This window comes from Brassica napus, chromosome C8 (assembly GCF_020379485.1).
Source record: "Brassica napus cultivar Da-Ae chromosome C8, Da-Ae, whole genome shotgun sequence".
In the NCBI taxonomy this organism is placed as follows: Eukaryota; Viridiplantae; Streptophyta; class Magnoliopsida; order Brassicales; family Brassicaceae; genus Brassica; species Brassica napus.
In genome coordinates this window covers 27661562-27678770 of record NC_063451.1, presented here as the reverse complement: position 1 = coordinate 27678770, position 17209 = coordinate 27661562, and the positions used below count along the sequence as shown (strand labels likewise).

General features: G+C 37.6%; 4 protein-coding genes and 1 pseudogene across 4 annotated transcripts; 3 read left to right on the top strand and 2 right to left on the bottom strand.

Moving 5' to 3' along the window:
• Nucleotides 1–4237: 4237 nt before the first annotated feature.
• LOC106359334 (glutathione S-transferase T3-like) lies at nt 4238–5029 on the bottom strand. Its single transcript, XM_013799053.1, has one exon. It carries the CDS (start codon nt 5027–5029, stop codon nt 4238–4240), a length of 792 nt encoding a protein of 263 aa, XP_013654507.1.
• Nucleotides 5030–8318: 3289 nt separating this feature from the next.
• On the bottom strand, nt 8319–10232 carry LOC106359333 (annotated as a pseudogene).
• Nucleotides 10233–10669: 437 nt separating this feature from the next.
• On the top strand, nt 10670–11753 carry LOC125591705 (putative defensin-like protein 298; the record flags this gene model as incomplete). Its single annotated transcript, XM_048766382.1, has 1 exon — nt 10670–11753. A coding segment is annotated over one exon (267 nt), but the record flags the coding sequence as incomplete, so codon positions are not given.
• BNAC08G15950D lies at nt 11750–14790 on the top strand. Its single transcript, XM_013801899.3, has 2 exons — nt 11750–13725; nt 13799–14790. Exons 1-2 carry the CDS (start codon nt 13403–13405, stop codon nt 14640–14642), a joined length of 1167 nt encoding a protein of 388 aa, XP_013657353.1. The 5' UTR covers nt 11750–13402; the 3' UTR covers nt 14643–14790.
• A 285-nt stretch (nt 14791–15075) lies between these two features.
• Nucleotides 15076–17057, top strand: LOC106362082. Its single transcript, XM_013801898.3, has 2 exons — nt 15076–15572; nt 16041–17057. The coding sequence occupies exons 1-2, from the start codon at nt 15262–15264 to the stop codon at nt 16879–16881; spliced, it is 1152 nt and encodes a 383-aa protein (XP_013657352.1). The 5' UTR covers nt 15076–15261; the 3' UTR covers nt 16882–17057.
• The last annotated feature ends 152 nt before the right edge of the window (nt 17058–17209 follow it).

Sequence of the window (17209 nt, the reverse complement as noted above, 5' to 3'; positions counted from 1 at the left end):
ATCATGTAGAGAAATAGATAAGAAATCAACAAGAACACAAGACGAGAGCAATCAAATCTGAATCAAAAGAAGTTTTCACTAGTTCTTCTCTGGAAAAAGAGATTCTCTTTTGGTGGCTACAAAAAAGGTACTTAAAACATAGGTTTTGAAAAGTAAAAACGTGCATAATGAAATGACCAAAAGGCCCTTAGAAAAACATGAGTTCGACAGGCAAATAGACGCGGAGCGTCCTCGGCATGTCGCTCCGACAAGTCGCTCCGGCCTTCGGGAGCGACCTCAGTGGGTCGCTCTGAGAGGTCGCTCCGGGTTTTGTTTTGTGTCGTCTCGCCATGGAAACGCGAGCGACCTCGGAGCGTCGCTCTGGCAAGTCGCTCTGGGAGGGGTGTCTCGCGATAGAAACGCGAGCGACCTCTTCATGTCGCTCTGTCCAGGTCGCTCTGGGAGGGGTGTCTCGCGATAGAAACGCGAGCGACCTCTCTACGTCGCTTTGGCCAGGTCGCTCCGGGATGTGTGTCACAGCGACTTCATGTAGTCGCTCCGGGAAGTCGCTCCAGGCAGTGCTCGTCCAAAGATCACTCTAATCACCTCCCTTGAGCTCCGAATGTACCCAAATGTCTCCAGGAACTCCATGTGGTACTCCAATACCTAATAGAGACATATGTATGCAAAATGCAACCTAGACATGGCTAAATCCTAATCTATATGATGAAAATGCACATCAATAAATGGATAAAACAATGTGAATATGCAAGATATCAGCTACTCTCAGCTTCATCCGCATACATTTCAGCTTCTGCTTGAAGAAGGGAGGTTATGTCATACTCGTCTGATGAAGAAGGCTGGCTGTAGCTATAATCTTGTCCCATGTTTCGTTAACCTGAAAGAAATAATAATGTAAGCGAAGAAGATAACAATCTTAAGAACACAATTAAACAACAATAATCACAGAGCAATAGAGCAATGAAAGAGACAAACTAAAACAACAGATTCTCCCCAATGAAAATAGAAACAAGAGAAGAAAAACCAAACCACAAATTTATAACCACAGAGTATATTCAGAAAATAAAATTTATAACAACAGATTTATGCCTCAGTTTCTCGCGAGGACCATCGATTAAGAATGAACAAATTCAAATAAAAACAAAAAAATACAAAGAGAGGCAAAAACCAATCCACACAGATACGTTTTTTGTTTATTTTCGAGCTAAACTGAGGGATCGAGTTAGAACCGATTGAACAAAACATGACAAAAGATTAAGGTAGAAAGCAAACACATATAAACCGTAAGAAAACACATAGACGTTGTAATCGATTGAAACCAAAATGGGTTTTGAAACCGTAAGAACAAACGAGAAGATCCCCAAATCGATTGAAATAGTTTTGAAACTCTAACTTCAAACAAAAATATCCCCAAATTGATTGAAAACCCAAAACCGAACCCTAAGTTGAGAGGAAAACAACATGCAACCTAATCTAAATCCATAAATCTACAAGAGAAGGCTTCGATTTACCTTGCTAATCCGACGGATCGAAATCGCCTTTTCGTCGAGAACTATTTTTTTTCTCGGCTTCGGTCGAGAATGAGAACTTTTTTTTTGCAATACGAAACACAAAAAGCCACCGACCCAATCAGACAGTGCAACGTCCCTAAGGATCATGTCCTTAAAATCCTTATTTACGGACCAATCCTTAGATTACTTAGCTTTATAATATTATTCTATTCATCTTAACCTAGGATTAACCGCTAAAGACTCGTCATCATCCTCCGTTGCGGGTGCTCTAAGACTACTGAAGCCAAAAGGGAATACATTACTGATGTGTGATTTGTGCTTTCCTTTAATGGACATGTACTAATAATATTAATAGAATAATTCAAGTTATTCTCTGGAAAAGGTTATGAATGTCAACGTGCCTTCGACACTTTTCCTCTTTACTCTCGTTCTACCAAACATATGTGAAATACTGAAATTAGATTTGATTCATTATCTATTTTGATTTTATCCAAAAAAAATAGATATTCATATTTCTATAGAACAAATCAAATTCTAAAATATTTAAAAGCAAAGTTAATTGTAAATGTTTTTTTTTAAATGATATTTGCTTGTATAGATTTTGATTTTTATTCAGTAATCTCAACGAAAGTATAATGACGCAAAAAAAAAAAGGATATAACTACGCAACAAAATTCTAAGAGCATGATTAACCCGAGGTTCTTAGGATGAGATTATTAGCGGAAGTTAAGAAACAATTTCTTAACTTCCGCTAAGAACTTCACTCTAAGAGCATTCTCATTAGTGAACCCCCTCTTCGGGTTGTTAGGAATTTTTTAATATATTTCTGGTGGGGCCATAAATAGTGATGAGCATGTATCTATTTTGTTCTTCCATTGGTAAACCTGAAAATGGGGTTCTTAGGAATAAAATTAAATAAAAATATTTTTTTAAAAAATTTATTCAATACAATGAGAATTCATGAACATACAAAGATTATTCATCTAGATTACCAAACTTTTGCCATATATTTTCAACTAAATCAGCTTTCAAACGATCATGTATATGTTGATCCCAAATTTGATTGCGAATGCCAAGCATATTACCGATATTGGAAGGGGTGTCCGTAGAGTACGAGAAATCAACCTGAGAACTTCTGCTTGACTCTCCTGCTACGAAGTCAGATGTATCATACTGAGTGTATCCGTCTCGTTCGTTCTCTACTATCATATTGTGCAGTATGACACAAGTTCTCATAATCCTTCCTATCTTTTCCTTGTCCCTTAGTAGAGCTGGGTTTTTAACTATTGCAAACCTCGATTGCAATACTCCAAAAGCACGTTCGACATCTTTTCTGGCGGATTCTTGACGTTCAGCAAATAGCTCTGCTTTAGGACCTTGAGGAAGTGGGATGGATTGGATAAATGTTGACCATTTTGGATAAATTCCGTCGGTAAGGTAGTACGCCATACGATAATTGTGGCCGTTGACCTTGAAATTAACTTTAGGAGCTCGACCTTGTAAAATGTCATCAAAAACTGGTGACCGATCAAGAACATTAATATTGTTGAGGGTACCTGGAGCTCCGAAAAATGTGTGCCATATCCAAAGATCATGTGATGCCACAGACTCTAAGACAATTGTCGGTTTTCTTGAACCATGTGTGGACTGCCCTCTCCAAGCCGTTGGACAGTTTTTCCACTCCCAATGCATACAGTCGATGCTGCCTATTATCCCTGGAAACCCGCGTACCTCTCCAACATCGAGTAATCGTTGAAGATCATCCGGTGTAGGTCTTCGTAGATACTCATCTCCAAAAAATTGTATTATCCCATTAGTGAAATTTTCCAAACATAATAGTGCAGTACTTTCACCAAGTCTGAGATATTCGTCATATGTATCTCCCGATTGACTATATGCCAGCATACGTATAGCTGCTGTACACTTTTGAAGTGCAGATAGCACGTACCTTCTGTGAGCATTTCTTCTTTGCTCAAAGTATGGAACTTCATTACTTAGGCGATCGACAATGCGAAGGAACAATGGCTTGTTCATTCGAAAACGCCGCTTAAACATTTTTGGTGGGTATGTAGGATGTTCCCTGAAATAGTCATTCCATAGTAGATTGTGTCATTGTTCCCGATCTCTTTCGATATAAGCTCGTCTCTTCGGCTTGTTGGCTTGAACATCAACTATTGAGTCGAAGGTATGATCAAATTGTTGGTCGAACATTTCTTCAAAAGCTTCGTTTAACCTTTCATCTACGCCATTAGACGATGAGGAAGACATTGTTTTCTTTTTTTGGAAATTTGGTTAAGTGTTTTGGAAAGAAAGGTAGAGATAGAACAAGTATATAGATTCAAGAGAGACAATTTGAAGAAGTAGAAGTTGAGTTTGTTGCACATTTGAGAAATAAAGAGAGAAATAGTTTATAGAGTGCATCATATTACATAACCCGTGAATGAAAAAAAAGAAGTTTAGAAACAAACAAAATTCTACACTTCCCCGTGAAACAAACAGACAGAAACATAAACTAGAACCCATGTCCTGAAAATACAAAACAGAATAAGCCAGTAGACAAGTAGAACCCGTGACCTGCAGAACAAAACAGAACAAGCAAGTAAACAAGTTAAACAAGTAAATAGAACAGATTCAATCAAGAATAAGTTAAACCAGTAAACAAGTAAACATTGTCTCAAACAAGTTAAACAAGTTGTCAATTCAAAAAGATAAAGCCACTGACTAGATCAAAGTATTTCAGATACAAGTTTGTTCTTCAGAGACACTTCTATATCAGATAGTGTATCTTTTTGGGCAAGGAGACGATCAAGGAGTTTCTGTTTGGATATGTTCTCTTTCACAACTAGCATGCTCTGTAATTGATCAAAAGCTGCTTCATTCCCATGCTTCTTGTGTTTGGCTGCTTTGCAAGCCTTAACACCAGGAGGCCTAACCTCTTCCAAGTCAGGCACCATCTCCGCAGCTTCCTTCCTTTTGTCCTTTGCACCATCTCTGGACAAAGAGTTTGATCTCCATTTTTGATCAAATCTAAGTTCCCTCCAGGCATGTTCAAGGCTGAACTTGACCTGGTAGTCATTTAAGAAGATGTCATGGGCAGCCTTCATGACATCATTTTCATTTTGGCCACTAGCTTGCTCCTTCAAAGCGGTCTCATAGCTTCCCACAAACTTGCACACCTGCTCATTCACTCTTCCCCACCTCTGCTTACATTGATTTTCTTCTCTAGGAGCTAAGCCACTGAGTTGAGGGTTTGAATTGAAATACTCCTCTATTCTCTTCCAAAACGCTCTTGCCTTCTGCTCATTACTCACTATGGGATCCTTGCTGGTGTTCAACCAAGCACTGATGAGCACAATGTCTTCTTTTGGTGTCCACTTTCTCCTTTCCACTGGTTTAGGATCTTCAGAGCTCTGGCTACTAAACCTAGGAACCTCAGAAGACTCTACGTCTATTGTTTGACTGCTCTGGGAAGCTAATAGGTTAACAAACCCGGGAGAGTTTAGGGAAAAATGATCCATTTTGGTTTTGGTTGGTGTTTTTAAGTTGGTTTGTGTTTTCAGAAGTGGATTTGCTATGTTTTTAAACTAGTTTTTACTTTGATAGGAGAGAACAATTAATCAAACTCTAACTACCAAACATTCATTATAGTTAATTACACAATAACTAGTTCACAGAGAGCATTCATTATACATCAAATCAGTTGAAAAACTCGAACATTCATCACAGCAACCAACCAACACAGAATTAATGAAAGTTTTTTAAAGAAAATTAAGTTCTAGTTCAGTTTAAGGCTGTTTAGTTTACTTTAGGTTAAGAACTAGAACTAAGTCAGAACTAGTTCTAGTTCAGTTTAGTTTAGTCTAGCTTTTAAAAAAAACTTAAGTTCTAGTTCATCATTCACACAGATACATTTTTTGAACATAACAACCACATTTAGAAACAGTTATTCAGATTGAGTCTTACCTTTGGTTTTCATTCGAAGCAGAGCTTCTCCAGGTCAGCGACCTCTACAGTGAGGTTATCAACCTGCCCAGTGAGGATTTTGACATGTGCCTGGACATGGAAACAGCAATGAAACTGTGTTAGTGACTTAATAAGTACCTAACTATACAAATATTAACTACGTTAAAGGACAAATATGAGACACTCAAAAGTAAACTTCACTAACCTCCAGTGTCTCAATCTGTTTATAGAGATTCGGCACCCCCTTGATCACCTGCTCAGCCTCCTCCACCCGCTTAGTCAGGCATTCGATGTCCTCCTGGACACCAATCACCCAAGGCTGGCGATAATGGAACCCATCAGCCTTGTTTACAACATAAACACAAATCAGAATCGCGTTTGTGCAACATAATTTATAGAAATTTGCCAATTGAGACTTACCTGGTAGTTTTTGCAGGTGAAGAAGCGCTTCACAGGAAGAGTGTCGTAGTCCTCCTTCCCCCGAACCTCGTCAATGATTCTCTCATCACACGGACACCTTGTCGGAATCTCGTATTATGAATCGGCCACGTATCCTAGCATGTTAATGTACTCCTTTTGCCTCTTTGTCTCTCTTCTCTCTTCTGCGGGATCCATCTGTACCAAAAATCGAAATGATTAGAACATAATGACGAAACAATATGATGAAACGAACCCTAAATCGAACCCTCGTGACGATTTACAACCATAAAATGAAACCCCCAAATTGATTTAGAACCCTAACTCGAAACCCCCAACTCGATTTCGAATCCCCGATAAACGAACCCTAAATCGAACCCGCATGACGATTTACAACCATAAATCGAAACCCCCATATCGATTTAGAACCCTACCTCGAAACCCCCAAATCGATTTCGAAACCCCGAGATCGGTTTCGAGCCCAAAAATCGATTCTATTAAATCGTGAATCTACTCGATACTGACCTGAGCTCGTGGAGGAGACAGTCCGTCATCGATTAGATGGAGAAAAGCTCCGTCAGTCAGCGTCGCACGAGAAATCGCCTCTGAGAGCGAGAAACCCTAGTTTTTTCAGAGAGAAGAGAAAATGAATCCTCTAACGCTGAACCCTAATTTCGTCGTCGTCAACGCGAAAAGGCGTGGCCAATGGGTGGTTGACACGTGGCTTGAACCCGTATCATACGGATTCACTCGTAAGAGCCGGATCGCCGAAATAAACCCATTTTTTAATTTTTTTTTTTTCTTTTCGGGCCTATGAACCCGAGTCCATGAACCCCTTTACATCCTCTAATGGGGATGCTCTAAGAACCCTATGTTAATTATGGTTTAAGGGCATTTATGGCGTAAAGAAAGCGAAGTAATAAATATTAACGCTGGATTACTGTCTTTTTACACCAGTCAAGTGAAAAAAGGTTTTATTGTTTTACTCTGCCAACTGTTTAACTTAAGGTATAAATGCTTAATTTTTCACTCGTGGTTTCTAGAGAATAAATGAGTTACGCTAACTTCTGTTCCTCTTTTTTGTTTTTCAGTATTTTATTTACTCTATAAGTTTTACTCTGAATTACTCCATTTTTATTACTCCAAATTACTCTATTGGGTGCCAGTCACGCTCTAAGTTCAGTCGAGTATTATTTTGTTGGGAAATGCGATAATTCAACTGGCTCGTTCACTTAAAAAATGTCTCATTGTCTTGTGTCTTGCCCAATTCCCACTAACACGTACGGTTTCTTCAACCTTTTCCTCTCTTTCTTTCTTGAACTTTATCGCAAAAACATGATTCATGCATATCATCACTCTTATCGTTAAGAGTTCACTTTCAAGAATGTCCGATTCTCTTACTCAATTTCCATTATATACAATATCTTCAACTTTTTTCTTTCTTTCTTTCTTGGACTCTATCGTGAAAACATGATTCATGCATATCATCATTCTATCGTTAAGAGTTCACTTTCAAGAATGTCCGATTCTCTTACCCAATTTCCATTATATACAATATCTTCAACTTTTTTTTTTCTTTCTTTCGTGAACTCTATCGTAAAAACATGATTCATGCATATCATCACTATCAATAACAGCTCATTGTTGCATGATCATCAATTTTTTTGTGTTATTTTGTCTTTTAAAAAAAATATTTATATTCTTATATTTACATATACATGTCAGTGATGTCACAATGTAAAAGCTAATGAACATAATTATCATATATCATACCATGATTAGTGGTTCATTTTTGTGTATATATACTTTATTTTTAGGGATTAATATGTCGATTTCTCTGGTTATAAGAGAACAAGTGTCTCATGTCTTTCATTTCATTCATCAATTGGTCAATAAGGTTTCATTTTGGGTACCTAGTAGGTATACTACTAGTCTACTACTCAATTTGGACACTGGACACGTTATGAATACATTAAGTAAACATTTTTGTTCGATTTAATTTTTTTACAAGCCAAATACATCCGGGTAAATACATACATACCATTTGCAAGTTGCTACCTCAATAATTGTATCAACAATCACTAGTTGACATGATTAGCTGTTGTGCTTTACAAGAATCCAAAACCATAGCTGACATGATTAGCTGTTGCGCTTTACAAGAATCCAAAACCATAGCTGATAATAGTGTTACCAGTTTTAAAATAAATATTTATCAGAGTACTATAGCAGAATACTACAGTCTATATAAGAATGACCTTATACCGTTTGGGCCCAGAGCGTTTTCACCTTCGAACTCCAGAACATGGTTCAGACATAATTACCGTTTACAGCTGAGCAGTTACATTTAGTTTTATCTTGAAAGTCACATTTTGTTGTTATTGAATTGAAAACTTTAATGATTCCTCTGTAATGCTATGCTATTAAGACTGTTAGCTAAAAGTTATTTTATATAAATAGAGAGAGATTTCAAAGTACTTTTAACTTGCTCTGATGAGCAACTCGTAAGCTGAAGTCTTTTTCAGCGGCTTCAATGCAAAGTCCTGAAACCGTCTTTTTTTTACCTCTTCCCACATAGACAAAGCCTCCTCATTGCAAATCACATGGCGTAAAGACTTGAGTGAACCTACAGAACATGGCAGGCTCGATACACTAGATTCTCTCATGTTAATTTTTCTCAAGTGTACTTAGCTTTCCAATCTCTCGAGGAAGAGAATTCATGCTGACACACTGTGAAATGTCAAGGTACTTTAGGCACGGAAGCTCACAAACTTCTACCGGCAAGGCTTCCAGTTCCGGGCAAGCGTATAGCCTTAAGAGTTCAAGGGACTCTAGCTTACTCATATTCTAGGGCAGTTCAAGAATGCGCGGACAGTTTGTTATGGTGACAGAGTTGAGAGCGCTCATACCACAGATGGTCGATGGTATTTTCTCAAGATCATCGTAGTGATCGATTGTTAGATCAAACAAGCTTGGGAAGATGTGAGTTGTCTGGAATACCGTCTGATCAAAGCTGTTGTTGATCTTACAAAGGATCAGATGCATCTTCTGTAGGTTTCTCAGCGGAACAGTGCTGCTGAGTACTTCAGGAAAGTGAACCTTTTCTAGCCTCCTCAGTTTGGCCAAATTGGTAGAGAAGGGGAGGCCATGTAGAAACGCAGGAAAAAGAAAAGAGCTATTGATAACCACAAGCTCCCTGAGGCTACTCATCTTACCAACAAACGGTGGCAATGTGTACTTATCTGAAGAGAAGTTTAGTATCGAAACTTGTGTCTTTGGGAGTTCCATGTCAAACCAATCACTTTCAGATATTTCCTCTGACAAAGACATAAAAAATCCATCAAGCTCTTTAATGCAGTCACCAAACAAACTTTCACAAGAGTAAGGAGATTTACCTAGGGTTTTTTTCACAAAAGTAAGGAGAGTCTTGTCTGATAAGTCAACAAGAATTGAAAAAGCAGTTTCCTCGTCGATATAATGCAACTCGACCCACATGTTGGTGACAACTTCAAGAGGGATCGATCCTCTTGTCTTCAGGGAAAGCACCCAGATCCAAGAAACACTTTCCAGCTCTCGGGTCTAGGGTTTTTTAGACTTTCTTCGATATGAGCAAACACTCTGCTCTCATGAGTTTCGTCAGCCGTTTCACCTCTTGATAACTTCTTCACTACACCTTCCCAGTATCTTTCAGGCCTGTCTTTCAAAAAGGCACCAAGAACTTTAAGAGACAAAGGTAGACCTTTACGCTCATCAACAACCTACCAAACAAGAGTAGTTTCTTGAGTATTCTGCAAGTAATCCTAAACCCTAAACCTTAAACGGTAAAAGAAGCATTGTTTATCAAGAAACCTCAGATTCTCAAGATTAGGAGACCGTGACACAGTCAAAAACAGAACCCTGTTCTCGAAGAGTCCTGCGCAAGAAACAAAGAAACATAACGATGCAGGAGCATCAACACAAAAGGAACATCATTCACGTCGGCGAGGATGTCAACCAGAACGGAGGAGCTAAGGAGACGAGTTATCTTCCTCTCGAGTTCCTTCATCTCGTTCGCGTGGTAAATGTGTTTAGGGTTATAACGCTTGCATCTTAAGACTTTCTCGCTAAGCTTCCGTGCTTTCTCCAATATCTCAAAGAACATACAAAGTTGAGTTTGGCGATGTTGACTCACCTCCACGCCACTATTGGATCTCTCTGATCGTTGGTTGGACGTAGCCCACGTCTCTACTATTGGGCCCGGCCCATTTTACTAGGGCTGAGTTATTGTGACAAGATCAGGGTAAGAAATATAAGAAGAAAAGAGGAGAGGGGGGGGGGGGGTCACTTAGACATTTCATCACTCATTGTTTACTAGTTTGCTAACTTTACATTTGACTTAAATATTATAAAATCTTTTGGTATATATGATATTATTAATTTTGAAACAAAGGTAATAATAGATTTACTTCTCAAGTTGATATGTTGATAACTTGATATCAATGACTTATGGAATAGTCAAACACATTAGTTAAATTGTCATTTTCATGCTTCAAAATGCACTATTAAAATGTCCCATCTTCCAAAAAAAAAAAGCATTATCAAACTGTAAAACATAAACTAATTTGATAAACAAGATATTTCAAGTCAAAGATATAATGGCATCAAAAACAACATTGCTCATTTTGTTCGCTCTCTTCCTTTCCTGTAAGTCATGGTTTCTCTCTCTCTTAAATCAATAACCAAATAAGATATGAAACATAGCTTGATTCCAATGGAGCTGTAAAAACTGAACATACATATTGTTGGTGAGCGTTCCTGGAGTTGAAGCGCAGTTGATAGTTCCATGCAAGACATCACCAGCTGAATGTAAATCGATGCGATGTTCGAACGGAAGCGCGCAGTGTGTGAACAGGCAATGCCAATGTGCGAGCGTCAAACGGGTTTACCCGATGACAACAAATACTCCTGTGTCATGCAAGACAATCTTTGATTGTGCTGCTTCTCATCAATGCCCAGACAATGTATATGCTTGCATTGAAGGAAAATGTATTTGTTTGCCTTTATTTTAATTTTGTAACTTAATTTGTCATAAGCTAAATTCATTAATAATTAATAAATATAAGAGTAATAAACAAGTTCTTAATCGGTCAAATCAAATCAAGCGTAATACAAAATTTTCATATTCTAATTTTGGTAGAGTAAAGATTAAGTCAATAGATTTAATCAAATTTCTATTCACATTTAAAACTTCGCCAGTACAATAATTATGGCCTGTAGTTGATGTTTAACTATCTATAATAACTTTAATCATATGTTCAAAGGTGCCTATGATTTATTTCTATTCATAAGTAAACACAAACAAAATACTGCCCATGATTAGTCTAGACCCTTCCATAGACTGATACCCAGATTAATCAAAAAATAAACACAAACAAAACCTTGCCAGAAAATGTTATAAAATGTTATTAGATGTGTGTTAATCTACGGGTTTCATAAGCAACCTCAGAGCATAAATTAGAATATCCTTACCCAACTTTCGGCAATAGATGCAATCAAAACAAGCGTGCTATCTAGCAAATGGAGATACCCATCGTCAACCCTCACTGATATTTTGTTTCATGAGAAATTGAGGGTTCCTTCATCAAATCTCTCTGCAGACTGTCTCTTTATCACAAGGAGTAACTTGTTAGAAATAATCTAATTAGATAATTAATTTTGTAAACTGTGATAACGACCCTTAGTGGAAGCATAACTCTATAAAAATAAAATCATATCTTACAGAGTAAATCTATCTTTTTAATATGATTCAGAAATGGATCCAACTATTTTTACCATATAATTTCATAGAAGGGAATAATAGATGAACTACCTTTCAAAACGAATGATATCCTCGAAGAGCCGGAGAAAGAAGGGTGAGAGAAGTCTTGCGGAGGAAGTAACAGCTTTGCAGCTCCCAGATGGAACATCCTCAACAGGGGCGAGTTATATGGCCTCCATGAAAGATAACTCCCTCCCTCACCTCTGAAATCTTCTTCCGAGAACTTGGGGTCGAGATCCGAATAGGTGGTGGGTACGAGTGTCGGAAGAAATATTCTGACACTAAAATAGGTGGTGAGAAGCTATCGGACCGAAACAAGGGAAAAGTGGACGAGCCTGAGAATGAGAGATATTCTCAAGTCCCGATTGCTCCAAATTCAAATATATCAGTTTTTTTAGCTCTAATAAGCATGCAAACAATCGTTGTATGTCTTCATTAAGTTGAGATATTACTCATCAAGTTATTTTATTAAGAATTATGTTTTAGAAAAAACTTAATCCTAGTGACAAGTAATATAGTCATATTTTTATAGTGCTTTTGATGTGCATTTGATTTCTCTTGTTCCACTCTAATGTTATTCTTTCATTTTTTTTGTTAAGCATTTTTCATTATGGTTGTTATATTTGTGAATTATATGTAGAAACTATAAAAAATGTGAATTAACTATTATATAAAACCAATAATGATTAGTTGTATATGATAAAATTGACCAAGATGGCAAAATAGATTCTCATAGCTGCAAAAGACTTGATATTTATTATTTCTATTTTGTTAGTACTTCAAAGATCACACATCCAAACTCCCATTAGTTGAGTGTAGTTTTATCATTCAAAGTTCCAATTTTGTTGGACATTTGGTTTACTCGGTTTGGGTGGTTTAATGGCAAAATCACATTCTTTCTTTTGATATATTCTTCCCAAGATTCTTCGGAAATGTCTAATTCTTTTATGAAGCCAATAATTGACTAATCAAACTAATATTTCTTTTGCATCTTGCATAATAATAGAAACTGGAACTGGGATATTCCTTTGAGAAAAATGTATCTCTTCTTATTCATTCTTGTCTTTGTTTGATCTAGATAAGCGAATTTATGTATAACTTTGTATAATTTTTTTGTTTTGGATTTATGCATGGAGGAAATAAGCAAATTTTTTTTTTTTTTTTTTTTTTGCTAACCGAGTATCCTGGCCCCACCGAGGTGGTTCAGACTAGAGACCGAAGTGAGCATGGACGCTGCCAGGGCGTCACCATGTGGCTCACCGTGTAACGGTCTTCAGTCTCGGATGCTCCAGCCCACATGTAAATTCCGCAGTGGCCAAGGTTCGAATCCAGGGGCGGACACTCCAGCTGGAGCTCCTATACCACTAGAACAAAGCAACTTGGTTAAATAATAAGCCGCCACTGACGTCTTGGATGAGTTAAGTGGTGGGAGCTTTGAATTCCAAAGGGTGTGTATAGAATCTTTCTGATACAAAGTAGTGTCATGGTACAGAGAGGCAAAGACTTTGTTTATATTATTGTAGATACACTTGATGAAGTAATATTAGGATATGGTCAAATATCATTTCCTATTAGAGATGGATTAAGCTTCCTTGAAATTTCATACAACGTGCCATCTAAAATAAGTCAAGTCGCCTTGATGAGTTGCTGCACTACAAGCTTTTTTAGTCTATAATATCCGAGTTTTTCTCCAATTCCCAACATATAACCGGTGAAAATGTACATTACAAGGCGTTTGTCAGAGTACAGGAGGAATCCCTCAGAGCTGACACAGCCTCCTCCTGAGGGTCCAAGCTCTGGAGTTTTGGTGATCCATGACCAACACTCACAGATACAGTCTACGTGTTGCTTTGGCTCGTGTGAGGTAGTGGAGGGTAATCATAGTGGTTTGCCGTTAACGCAAAATCTAAAGCTAGCTGTCCTATTCAATAGTGGAGGAGACGACAGTACTAATGACCCAATCGTGTTCATTCCTGTTCTTGATAAGCCTCTGTCTTCAAACTGCTACTATGCTATTAGGCGACGTGGGAAGCATTCAGGGTATGACTTTTAATCCTGAAAATCTTGAATCTTGGATAACCTAAAAAACAGGTTTTGACTTCTTTGGTTGCAGAGAAGCATCTACTAGCGCCAAAGAGAAAGATATAGTCTCTTGTTGCTTGTGCCTTACGCAAGTTCCTGAAGCTAAACCAAAGCAGCTAGATCCTTATGACACATACCAACAGTTCGAGATCCATCAAAAGAAACCATCCTCGCGTTACTACCACGCAACATCTGTTGCTCCTGACGGGGTCCCACCATGGTTCCTCAAGAAGAAAGAGTGGACGGTTTCATACTCTAGGTCCCAAGAATTTGAACTGAGAGATGATGCAAAAGGACTCAACAAAGAGCTTCGTTCCGAGCTTCCTGCTCTTGGCGCGAGCGTTGTTGTTGGGAAGTGGTACGTCCCTTTCATATTCGTGAAAGAAAGAGACGCAAAGGATCAGATCAAGAGATCCGTGTATTACAGCTTGACTCTTGAACAAAGATGGGAAGAGGTTTTCTCTCATGAGAATGATAAAAGCGAGAACCGTGATGTTGTGGTTGATGTGGAAGTAGAAGATGAAGTTGTGAAGCTTGGGGGACAAGAAATTACAAGAGGTGTGAATGAAAATGGGTTTGTTTGGTTTGGGGTTGGAGACAGGAAGATCGGTTTAAGGTCAGTGGTTGTTGAGAGGATGAAATGGGAAGAAGAGAGATTTGGGTGGAGAAGCAAAGGCGAGCAGGAGCGAGCAATGGTGGTTAAGAGACTGGAGGAGAAACCAAAAGATGGTAGTTTTTGGAAGAGTTATCATTGTTATGTTTTGATAGAGAGCTTCGTATTGAAGAGAATGGATGAGAGCTTGGTCTTAACATATGAGTTCAGACACGTTGATAAGGTCAAGAGTAAATGGAGTAAGCTTATTGGCGCAACGTAATCTTCAAAAGCTTGATTAATCTCGATGATGTGAGCTTCCATTGGTCAATGCGATTTATTTACAGTTGAACTTGTTTTTACCGTTAAGCTGTTTTCATACTAAGGAATATAATACTCCATCTATTTCATAATAAGTATCACTTTAGATTTTTTATTTTGTTTCAAATAATTTTCAATGTAACTTTGTATATTAAATCTACTTTTTACTCTCTTGAATAACTAATAGATTTTTATTTAAATTATTTTCATTTAATTAATCATACATTAAATAAAATATATTAGTCTATTATACAATTTTCTTAATCTCCTTGAAAAATGTCAAAATGACACTTATAATAAATCGGATGGAGTAACATCGAAGCTATCATACATTCATGAAAATATTAATTAAAGGAATCTTGGACTAGATTGATTCTTCATGATAGGTTTGTGAGACCAAGTGAAGGTCATAACTTTGAAATTCAAAGTTGACCATTTAACTCAAAATCTTTGAAAAGTCTTTAAACAATTACTTGTAAAATTAGCTTACGGCTTTATCCCTCAAATCCATGATGCTCTATATAAAGAAAATCACATCTTCTTGATTTATAACTAATTACCTTAAAGATTCTGACTTCAAGATGTATGTAACAAGGCATCTCTCAGAATACCAGAGAAACTTGACACAATCGTTGCCGGAAGGTCCAAACTCCGGCGTACTTGTGATTCAAGATGAAGAGTCAAGGCCGACTTGTTGCTTCGGATCTTGCTACGATGGTGAACTCAGAGGCTTACCGTTCCCTCAGAACGCAAAGCTAACTGTGACTTACAGAACCGGAACTGGTAAAAACAGGCGCAGTTACCATGACCCGGTTCTGTTCATTCCGGTTCCTGGACAGCCTCTATCTTTGAACCGTTATTATGTCATTAAACGACGTGGGAAGCACTCAGGGTATGTATGACCAAAATAATCAATCAATTATTTTGTGTTATGGTTGATGAAAATCAGTGCCTTTAAAACCAGACTGACCCAATTAGACCAGGTTCAACTATAAACCGGTTACATATCAGAGTTAGATTTTTAAATTATTTAACTGGATAAAAACTATTAAAATTATTAAAAATTCATGAATCAGCTAATATTCTCAATGTTTTATATTTAATATTTATTCATAATCTAATTATGTGTTAGCTTATGGTCCGATTTTTAGAACATTGATGAAAATAGATTCTAGCATCATTTGGTTCAGGGTGTCTTGGTTATATATAAATATAAAACTAAACCGGTTTATTTCCTTATTGGTTTGGCTTTCTTGGCATGGCTTTGGTTTGACTATTGATTCACGTTACTCGGTGTTGTCGAAGCTGAAAAACCTAACTTGCGCAAAAATATTCCTAAAACCCTAAACTTTTCATGCAGAGGAGCTTCAGCAAGTGCAACAGAAGAAGACAGAGTCCCCTGCTGCTTTTGCTTTAGCTATATCCCTGAAGCTAGGCCACAAGAACCAGATCCTTATGACATATACCAACAATTCGAGATCCATCAACGCCGAGCATTATCTCGCTATAACACAGCCACTTCTGTTGCTCCTAATGGGATACCACCTAAGTTCCTTAGGAGAAAGTATTGGACCGTTGAGTACTCAAACTCTCAAGACTTTGGTTTGATAGATGATGCAAAGGGAATCAACGCTAATCTTCGTCCTGAGCTTCCCAAAGATGTGAATACAAGCGTTGTGGTAGGAAAATGGTATGTCCCTTTCATATTTGTGAAGGAAGGAGATGCAAAAGGTCAGATAAAAACCTCAACTTATTACAGTATGACTCTTAAACAAAGATGGGAAGAGGTTTACTCAAGCGAGAACGTTAGTGAAGAAAGTGAGGTTGTGGTTGATGTTGAAGTAGAAACAGAAGTGGTGAAGCTTGATGGAGAAGTAACCAATCTGAGAGAGACAAGAACTGATGGAGTTGTTTGGTTTAGTGTCTTAAGGGATGAGAGACAAGACAAGAAGATAGGTCTTGGGTCAGTGGTCGTGGAGGGAATTAAGTGGGAAGAGGAGAGGTTTGGTTGGTTAAATAAAGGCGATGGAGTAAGGTCTAGCATTAAGAGATCAGAGAGATTCGAAGGCGGTTCACCACACTGGAAGAGCTATAAATGCTATGTACTTGTAGAGAGCTTTGAATTAAAGAGAACTGATGGGAGTTTGGTGTTGACATATGAGTTTAGACATGTTGATAAGCTGAAGAGCAGGTGGGTTTGAGTCTATTCAGCTTCTGTGTGTGTCATGTTCCATTTTATGGTGTGTTTATTTTAATAAAAGCTTCGTGCAAGTTTATACGTAAAAATTAAAACTAAAGTTCTTATAAACTTTGTGTTAATTCTGAAAGTATTTTAAAGTTTTCTTTATCAGTGAAAGGTTAGCTATAACTTTCCAGTTTGTGGTATATATATTTGAAATTTTTAATAGAATTGATTTGGTTACTATGTCCCCAAAATGCATTAATCTTTCGGTTAAACATCAAGAAATTTAGTGTTGAATAAGGCCAAAATATGGAAAAGTGTCACATGGTGATTGCATTGTCAGCTCC

What these genes read in the sequence shown, in the direction of transcription:
- LOC106359334 (XM_013799053.1), bottom strand. Translation starts at nt 5,029, where the DNA reads ATGGATCATTTTTCCCTAAACTCTCCCGGGTTTGTTAACCTATTAGCT.
- BNAC08G15950D (XM_013801899.3), top strand. Translation starts at nt 13,403, where the DNA reads ATGTACATTACAAGGCGTTTGTCAGAGTACAGGAGGAATCCCTCAGAG. An exon ending in CGACGTGGGAAGCATTCAGG is followed by an intron (nt 13,726 to 13,798) that starts GTATGACTTTTA and finishes CTTTGGTTGCAG; the next exon opens with AGAAGCATCTACTAGCGCCA.
- LOC106362082 (XM_013801898.3), top strand. Translation starts at nt 15,262, where the DNA reads ATGTATGTAACAAGGCATCTCTCAGAATACCAGAGAAACTTGACACAA. An exon ending in CGACGTGGGAAGCACTCAGG is followed by an intron (nt 15,573 to 16,040) that starts GTATGTATGACC and finishes CTTTTCATGCAG; the next exon opens with AGGAGCTTCAGCAAGTGCAA.